General features: G+C 34.3%; 1 protein-coding gene across 1 annotated transcript in view; it reads left to right on the top strand.

Annotated features, from left to right (window-relative positions):
* The window catches only part of hsd17b4 (hydroxysteroid (17-beta) dehydrogenase 4), a 28,919-nt gene that overhangs the window by 981 nt on the left and 18,210 nt on the right, over window positions 1-9,728 (top strand). The window contains exons 3-11 of the mRNA XM_024276395.2: window positions 2,048-2,155; window positions 2,711-2,770; window positions 2,859-2,880; window positions 3,009-3,055; window positions 3,177-3,261; window positions 4,681-4,868; window positions 6,476-6,567; window positions 6,726-6,750; window positions 6,877-7,005. Of these exons, the coding sequence (XP_024132163.1) occupies window positions 2,048-2,155; window positions 2,711-2,770; window positions 2,859-2,880; window positions 3,009-3,055; window positions 3,177-3,261; window positions 4,681-4,868; window positions 6,476-6,567; window positions 6,726-6,750; window positions 6,877-7,005 (756 nt within the window). The remainder of the gene's footprint in view (window positions 1-2,047; window positions 2,156-2,710; window positions 2,771-2,858; window positions 2,881-3,008; window positions 3,056-3,176; window positions 3,262-4,680; window positions 4,869-6,475; window positions 6,568-6,725; window positions 6,751-6,876; window positions 7,006-9,728) is intronic.

Below are 9,728 nucleotides of genomic sequence, written 5' to 3'. Positions count from 1 at the left end.
ATTGCTTTCAAAAAAGAGCTTTTTAAAGAAAAAATAAATCATTCATTATATAAGGAATAGCTTGTAACTATTAAATGGATGATTGCAAAATCTCAACCAAAGATAACCTGGTAAGTTAGTTTTGCATTGTACACAAAATACTTGTGGAAAACGAGAATAAAATAGTGCAGTGATAAGCCAAAATAAATATATTGCCTCACATCTCTTGCAGCACTATTTTAGCTGATTTTTTTTTTTAGAGAAATATTTCTGTTTTAAAATGATATTTTGTTCAGGATTTTATTTTAGTGCATTTAGTGAATCCTTTTCTTATTCGGTTTTATTAAAAGATGCTCGGCCTCTTATCACCTCTTCTTCGAATTTTCATATCCGTCTCTTTTTATCAACTGAATGGATCCACTATCTTTTAAACTTTAAACAGCAATAAATACTTGTTGCCAAACAAGCCCACCTTTGATCCTTCTGTGCCACCCAATGACAGATCAAAATAAAACATTATCGGTATAATCCTTAAAAATAAAAGACTAATATTTTGATTACAGATTCACATTTATTAAATCACTGAGTAATTCATAAACCTGCTGAGTCTTGAGCAGGGACACTGGGATCATGTAGCCAACAGTTAAAATAATTTTAATCTGGATTTTGAGTAAATAACATCTAATTGAACTGATGTCAAAAATGCATTTTTTATGACATCATTCATTTTGATGGTTTCATTTATGTGTTTTGGAATCAATAAAGACTTTTAACACACAAAAATAAAAAATTGTTTTGTCAAAATCTTGAAAATTTAGTGGATATTGTTACAATGTCCTCTTCACAGACCAGAGTTGGAAATGGTGTTCCCCAAGGTTCTCAATCAGGGTTCATTTTTTTCATTCAAATTCATGAGTTTGTTATTTACAGCACCTTGCAGCTCAGTCCATAAGATGAAGCCCGATACTAATAAATAGTTTTTAGAAACCGTATAACACTATTGTTTGAATAGCCAGCAATGTCAATCCATCCATCAAAACCATCATGTCTCTTAAAAAAAAATAAATAAATAAATAATATATATACGTATATATATTTCCTACTATGTACTAGAAAAGATGTTTTCAACCTTTAATGCTAAGAATGCCATTAGGGTCAATTTTTATTGACAAAAATCCAGCAAGAGCCATAAAGTTTAATCTTTTTTCCCTGCTAGAAAAATACACTAATTTTTTTAAATGTAGCTTTTAAACTTTTACAATTATTAAGCCATAACAGTGCTATATTTTTGTTTTTAAAAAAAAATATATAACATTTTTTCCCCCTTTTTTAAAAAAACATTAAAACAATATAAAACATCATATGCAGGGGAAATACAAGGGAGCAGAATGAAGAAAACTTTATTTTTCTGCCCCAGTTTTAACTTTTTCCAGCAGCACATTCAAGTTCCTTTCAAAATAAAATACATTCTGTGTCTAATAGAATCCTCCTGCTGCAGCTGAATTAAAAATGCAAGAAGGTTTAGTAAAATAGGGCTTTTTCTATCATTTTGAATTTTGGTGCACTTTCATTTTTTTCTCTGTTTACGATAAAAAGAGCAACATTAGGGTAGAATACAATAAATAAGAAAAACCTACACATGTAAATTAATTCATATTCTTTAAGAGCGTTGCTACTGAACATCAGCTAGACACTGTTTTGCAGCAGAAGATAAGAATATGTGCTTTAAGCTTCGAATAAAAAACCTACCTGACAGTAGATGAAACTTCGTTTTTGCTAGATAATCCGGCGCCCTAGGTTGCAGACCCTCTGTGTATTCTGCTATAGTAGAACTACTGAGGCTTAAGGTTCTACTGAGTGGTTATATTGTTTTACTGTTGCACATCTCAATATTCTGTTATCCTGTAAAGCATTTTAAGTTGTGCTCAAGTTTGAAAGTTGCTGTGGAAAGAAAGTCAGCATCAACTCTAACAAGTAATCAGCTCAAACCTTAATGCAAGCTTATCACTTACAAAAAAAATGACAGAATTCGTGCTATTATTTCTGTTTTATCTTTGTTGTAATGAAGTGAATGACCTTGGGGCGGACACAAAAGGCGGCGGGAAAAGTTCTGCAGCGGCTGATAAGGTGGTGGAGGAGATAAGAGCAAAAGGAGGCAAAGCTGTTGCAAACTATGGTGAGAAGTATAGATTACCCTTCCCTGCTCTCTCCCTCTTCATTCTCTCCACTGTTATTTTCTCCACCTTGTTTTCCACAAGTTGGATAGTTTAAGTAATGACAGACTAAAAACACTATTGATTTGTGTCAGTCTGTTGCCCAAGGATGAAACGGTGAGTATTGAAGATGAATGCGTCAGCTTTTGTTTCCACCATCTTCTTGGTTTCATGGAAAAAATGCAGTTTTTGAGAGTGTAAAAGGTCTTTGATGCGTGATTCATTGGTAATTTTGAGTCAGACATATTCTCATGAACAACAATGGCTAAAGATCAATAAAAATGTTAACTTGCCCATCATCACTTTGAACACAGTTTACTTTTTTCCCCTATATAAAAAAGTTTCCAGTGATCTTCCTGCTTGTGTATTTTATTTTGGTAACAAAAGCTATTTAGACTGATTTAATCGTATTAGGAGAACTAAGTAGCCATTAATCAGGTTTCAACAAACAAAGACCAAGTTGTTCAGTTAAAATAAGCTAAATTAAGTTAGAATAACACTTTTTTATGTGCTCACAGATTCTGTTGAAGATGGGGAGAAGCTGATTCAGTCGGCCCTGGATGCATTTGGAAGAATAGGTACATTTTTAATTTTATTATATGAAAAGTTTTATTATTATTGTTGGTTATACCATGAATTTAAATACAAACTATGCTACTCTTCTAGATATTGTTGTGAACAATGCAGGGTGAGTATTTTATAGAAATTACTTTTATTATTTACTAATCAAATAGTCTTTCTGGTGTAATCCTTGTAATATAAGTTGGGTGGTTATGATTTTTTAAACTTTGACTTTATTATATATTTTTTTCTTAGAATACTTCGTGATCGATCATTTGTTAGGACCAGTGATTTGGACTGGGGTAAGAAAAGGATCCCTTTTTTTCCCTATATTTACCTTGCTGTCTTAAAAATAAAATACAATTCTAATTGCATTATTTTATTTTTAAATTTAGTCATTTACATCTCTTTTTTTCCCCCCAGACCTCATTCAGAGAGTTCACTTAAGAGGATCTTTCTTGGTTTCCCGAGCCGCCTGGAACCACATGAAAAATCAAAATTTTGGCCGGTAAGAAGAATAAATAGCAAAAAGTTATAGATTATTTCAAAACTGTTTATGCTGTTTTTTTTAAATTTTTTTCCTAATTTGCCTATTTTAAAACTTTCTTTTTTTTAATTTTTTGTGAAGCACTTTGGTACACTGAAATGAGTTGTAAAGTGCTATTTAAATAAAGATTCATTCATTCAAAACTTCTACTCTCTTAACTCCAGAAAAACAAAAGTATTTTCAGTGATTAAAATTACCTCTTTATTTAGTTTAAATCACTAGTTTTGAGAAAAAATATGCTTATAGATTAACAAAAGTATTTTAGACTGGAAGTTTAAAAAGTAAATCATTTGGAGTTTTCATTTGGAACTGAAGTTGAATTGTAAATTTGTGAATTTAACCAATTCTGTTGTTTGTTGCTTCCAAAGCAACATTTCTAAAACATTTCCTTTAAAAATGAACATATTTTTTTAAAGATCCACTCCAATGAAAATGGTGTTTTTGGCGTTTTTAACATGTCCTTTTCCTCATGATGTAGGACATATATAAAATAATTTAAGATTGAAACTATGTTTCTGGGTTTTTCTTTATTCAAATCATGCTGGATCAGAAGCAGATGAAAACCAGTGGTTTGAAACAGCTCGGGTTTGTGGTGCAGCAACTGCCAAAGTCTCCAATTCCTAAATTTGCAGACAAATAGATCCATTAACGTCTTTGTTTTCCTCGTCTGAGCTGCCATCTGGCTCAAAGCTGGACAGCTGCTCGCTGTTTTTTTTGCCACATTAATATTAGCTTGAGGTAGTGAGGGGCTGTAAGCTAGTGGGAAAGTGTGCAAACAAAGGAATGCTGGGAAATGGTTACTTCCGCGCCAACAGTCCAGCCCACAACCCAGAGATAAATTTATAAAAAGCTTCTGCTGCTCTGCAGAAACTGCTGTTCTATAATGTTTCTCTGTAAACATCTTGTGGACTTGAGTGTCTAAAAGTTACCGATGTGAAGAACATTTAGTCATTGCCTGTCCTGTGGTATTTCCCTGTGTGAGTGGGCTGTGATATGGATCGCTGCCTCCTTATGACCAGTGAGATGGCTTGTTACAGATGTTTCCTGCAGTTACTGTGGCTTTGCTGCTTAACCTCATTACTTCTGCTCAGCTGAAGTGCAGTGTCAGCAGGAAATCCTGTCCTTAAATGCTAACCTGTATTCAAATTTTATTCTTTCAATGACATATTATATGCTTCAAATGTTGCTCTTTAAAACCTCTTAAAAAAAAAAAGAGGTGTAGGTGTTGTTTGGATTTTATGTGCTGGATGCTCGACTGTGTGTTTATGAAACGTCTCTGTAAGGTTTTGTGTGGGCTGTCACAGTTTCCCATTACTCCACAGCGCTTCTTGTCACTTTGCATCAACACCGACCGGTTTTCTCCGGGTTGTCTGTGTCCAGAATCATCATGACGGCCTCAGCTGCAGGCATCTACGGTAACTTTGGCCAGGCAAACTACAGCGCTGCCAAGCTGGGCATGCTGGGGCTGGCTAACACCTTAGCTATTGAGGGACGCAAGTACAACATCCACTGCAACACCATTGCTCCCATCGCAGGCTCCCGCCTCACTGAGACTGTCATGCCGCCAGGTACACACAGATCAAACATTGTATTGATTTATTCTCTTTTGTGGGTGCTCATCGCTTTTTAGAAAAACCTACCACTTTGTTTTTATCACATCAACACTCTCATTTCCATTAAAACACTTTTTTTCTTTGAAATGCCCTGAAAACAGTTTGTTTACTGAATGTGAGACAACAGCTCTGGTGTTAGACATGCAAATTATCCATCTAATATTCAAAAACAGGATGTAATCTTTCTTTTTCTTGCAACTAAAAAGGGATCACAGAAGCTGAGTACTTTGTCAGTTTTCATTAGTAAGATTATGAATGGAAAAACTGGTCTTTCATGCAAGCTATTGCTAGATCTTTAAACATTGAAAAATATAAGAAAAATGCCCCACATTTTTTATAGAATATTTTACTGATATTTACAATCTAAAAAAACTTACTGTAATAAAAATACAGTTTTTTGCTTTTGTAACATGCTCTAGACAAATATTAAGGAAACTAAGCTTAAAATAGCATTTCTGAGTATTTGATTCCACTTGTTTTGAATCAGGATCAGACAAAAAATGCTGAAAATTAGCATATTGTTTTTTTCATAGAACTTTATTGCCTTAAAATGCAATATTACAGGTAATTAACATCACAATAAACAAAGTAAAATGTGAGATTTGGGTCATCCTAGCAAGTACAAAAGAAAGGGACAAAAAATGGATACAGATTTAGAAAGTTGGGAATATAACCATGTATATTCAGGGATCAAACCAAAATAAGTCTAAAAGGAAAGACATTGAAAAACACAAGAAACGCCTATGAATTACATACTGTAACACGCATGTATTACCAGAGACTGAAATTAGAAACGTGAACAATAGGCAAAATGAATGTAGAGGCTGTGTGACAGGGCCTTAAAGTGCAGTACTATCATTTATTTTCAGAGATTGCTAAAAACTATTTATTTATTCAAAAATAATTCAGCCAGCAAAGTCGACATTTGGTTAAAATTTCTTTCAAAGATCCTGTACGGACTGTGGTTCCAGCTCTAATAGTTTATTAAATGACAGACCAGAGGAATGTTTGTCTCCTGCTCTGTGCTGGTCTGCACGAGCATCTGTCACTCCGGCCCGTGCCAACTGTCACAGGATGGCCTCATGTTGCTAAATGACTTGTTTCCATATGCTGGCTCTCTTTGACTTCAGCGAAAGACAAAAAAAGAACAAAGCGAACGCATCGCAGCTGATCTCTAGCCACTAAAGTAAATATTTTGTCTCACGTTTTATTTTGAATTGATTGCAATAAATGAGTTTTACTGTAATAGATTTTAATAGAAAATATTAGTCCTAAGAAAATTAAAATAGTTTAAAAAGACTTGTTTTGATTTAAAAGATTTTCATTGAATCATAAGAATCGATTTAAATTCTACGTAAGAGCTAAAATTTTATTTTAAGGTTTGCTTTGTTCTCATTTTCTTGTTTAAAATTTTCAAAAACATCCAATTATTTATAGCACATTTTTGTTTGTTGTTGCAGGCGGGCAAGTGCGTGACCAAGCATGAACTTATAGGGCAAACAAACAGTCGGAGCTTTAAAAAGCAGTTTGTTGTTCTGATTTTTGGTCTATGTTTTATTTAGATCTTGTGGCCTCCCTGAAGCCGGAGTACGTTGCTCCTTTGGTCCTCTGGCTCTGTCATGAACAGTGCCAAGAAAATGGAGGTCTGTTTGAGGTGCGTGGGAAAATAACACCTTACTTTTGCCATAGTGTGTCCTGCAGCATTTTGTCATTTTTCTCCGGTCTGTCGGAGAACAGTAATGCTTTGGGTTTCATAGGAAGAGAACATCTCTTTGATGTTTGTTCATCTTCTCAAATTTCATCTGCTTTCAGGTTGGTGCAGGCTGGATTGGTAAATGTGAGTAGTTTTTCAGAGGGAATGTCTGGATGTGTTTGTGATATTTATAAGCCCTCGTTTTCCTGCATGTGTGGGACTGTTCTGTGCAGTGACCCTCTTTTTATTTGTGTGTGTTTGTTCACGCAGTGCGCTGGGAACGTTCACAGGGTCGCATTTTGAGACAAAAAAGTAAACCCATGACTCCCGAGGCTGTGAGGGACCAGTGGGATGAAATTTGTGATTTCACAAACGCCACCAAGCCCACCACCATTCAAGGTCAGGAAAGAAGACAAAGAGCATGACTTATGTTGGTGTGATGCAGAATTTACAAGGACAATAGCAGCAGTGAATTGTGAGAGCAGAAACTTGTCAAAATAACTTCAAATTTCAAGGCCAAGATGTTTTTTTTTTTTTTTTTTTGCAGCAAGGTTATCAGTGTTATTGCATTTTTTTATTTATTTTTTTTATTTTTTTTGTTGTTATTGGGTTGTTTGACATCCACTTGCTTTCTTTACTTTCTTTTTATTGGTGCAGTATCATTTATATTACACACCTGCACACAACACATACTAGAAACTCTGCATTTGTCTTTATTGGGACTAACAAATTATTATTTCAACAAATATTAGAATATAATATTTTAGCAATGTCAAGTATTACTTTTTTTTCACCTTTAGTGGGAACTAAATTACTACCACACAATAAGTTAAGACAAAAAAGGTCTTTTCTTTTACTAAATATGTATTTTTGCTGTCTAATTTCCATGTTTACTCTACTTACATCTATATTTAAGAATGTTATTATGTTTACAAAAAAATAAAAAACCTTTAAATGACGAAAACCAAATCGTAGTGATATAAATACCAATTTAAAAATAAAGATTCCAATTTTTGTTCCTGTCTAAAGCAAACACCTGCATTATGTTTACAACAGAAATTTATAATCTGCAGAACTATAGTGTAAAAACATTCAATAAAAATCAGGGAGAAGGGAGAAAAACATTTATAGTGGGAAATGAGTTGCTGGCACAAAACAATGGTTTAAAAAAAATATACTTTTAATGTGATGCTCTTTGCTTCTCACACTGTTTTCCCGACGATCCATAGCTATGTCCGAATTTCTTCCCTACTCACTATATTGTATTGTGTTCGCCATTTGGTAGATTCTTAATAAGGTTTTGTCTTAAACTAAAAACTGCAGATGTTATTTAGATGGATGTGTTATTTAAAAGCGATTTATAAATGGACTCTGCGGTTTGTTTATGCATTAACACCTAAAGACAGAGTGATGTTTGGCTCAGTGTTTCTGGAGTTAACCCGCCTGTGCAGCTGTCCAAGATTTTATGTAAAGAGGTGCCATCCAGACTGGACTGATGGAAGCCAAATGATTCATTCTATCCTTCTATAATCAGGTTTCATAAATCACAGTGAGTTTGGTAACAAAAAGGGAATGAGCAGCAGGTGATGTTTCAGATGAAGTAAAAAAGGAAGGAATCAGTGTAGTGTTCCCTAAAGGTCTGATGCAGACAAGACAGTGGTTCATGTTAATTATTGTTCTGCCCTTTTACTATTCTGAACGCACTCAGATGTAAGAACGGAAGGTGACGGTCCCACAGGGTGCTAGCTGTTCTGGTTTTTGTGCACCTTTTCATTTGCTGCTCATTATAGAGACGTGTTGCTACGTTTGGCGACTGCCTGTTGCTGAGTGATGTAATGACTGCGCTCTTTGTAGTCTCGTGTTGGAACAGTTTTATTTTTTATGTAATAGTGTCAACATCTGAATTAGTATTCACATACTCTGACTCTAAAGTGGGATTTCAAAATAAGGATTTAAAAAGTATTGAGTTCATAAAGTAAAAGGTTTACTTCCTTAATGTTTCCAATAAAACCTCATCTTGAAGCAGTTTAAAATACTTAAGATATTGTTTTTTTTTTTTTAATTTTAGAGTGTGTTCCAAATTATTATGCAAATTGTATTCAAGTCTAAGGTCTTGTTAACTGATGAGTGCTGTGTAACCCTGGATGGTCAGGATGGATGGAGTAGTGGGTGGTTGGTGGGTGACCACCATGTCCCAACAAGGGTGCAATGTCACCAAGGAGGTGGCGGAGTCATGGTTTGGGCCAGAATCATGAAGAGAGAGCTGGTCAGTCCTTGAAGGTGTGAAAACCACTTTCTTCCATGGTACAAAAAGAAAAATGTGCTTTTTTGTTGCAAAATCCTCTTCTCCCATGACAATGCACCACCTCATTCTGCAGGAATACCTCTGCATTTTTGACTACTATGGGCATAAAAAGAGAGAAACTGACATTGTGACCCCCATCCTCCCCTGACCTCAACCCATTGACAACCTTTAGAGCATCCTCTAGCAGCATATATATGAGAGTGGGAGGCAGTTCACATCCCAACAGCAGCTCTGGGAGGCTATTTCAACATCCCGCAAAGAAATTCAAGCAGAAACTCTCCAAAAAGTTCAAAGGATGCAAGAATTGTGAAGCTCCTACAAAATAAGGGCTCCTATGTTCAAATGTAACTTCACGTATGAAGATGTTTTTGATTAGAATAGTTTTTGATTTTAGTTAATATGGCCTGCTGCTGCAGAAAATTCAACAAATGACCATTTTCAGTTCTTTAAAATCTAACAAATGTTGTGGAACTTGTGTGTAATAATGTGGAAGAGTGCATTTTAAGGTTTTCATTTTTGAAAAAAATACAGTTCAACAACATTTAATAGTTACTCTAATGATTAGTGACTTAATTTTAGAAGTCATTTGCATTTAGAAAATCATAGAAAAATTTAATTTGTATTATAATTTGGAACACGCTGTTTCCAAATTATATTATGCAAAAACCATTAAAACTTCAAAAAAGTTTTTTTTTTGCACAAATTTGATTGAAATGTGAAACAAAATCTTTACTTCTTTTCTTTTTAACTTTATATGCAAGCTACAATTTATAGATTAAATTTTTTATAAATATTACATTTTAAGTATTTCTGTGTT

The sequence above is a fragment of the Oryzias melastigma genome, linkage group LG9 (genome assembly GCF_002922805.2).
Source record: "Oryzias melastigma strain HK-1 linkage group LG9, ASM292280v2, whole genome shotgun sequence".
NCBI lineage: Eukaryota > Metazoa > Chordata > Actinopteri > Beloniformes > Adrianichthyidae > Oryzias > Oryzias melastigma.
This window is presented reverse-complemented; position numbering and strand designations above follow the sequence as displayed.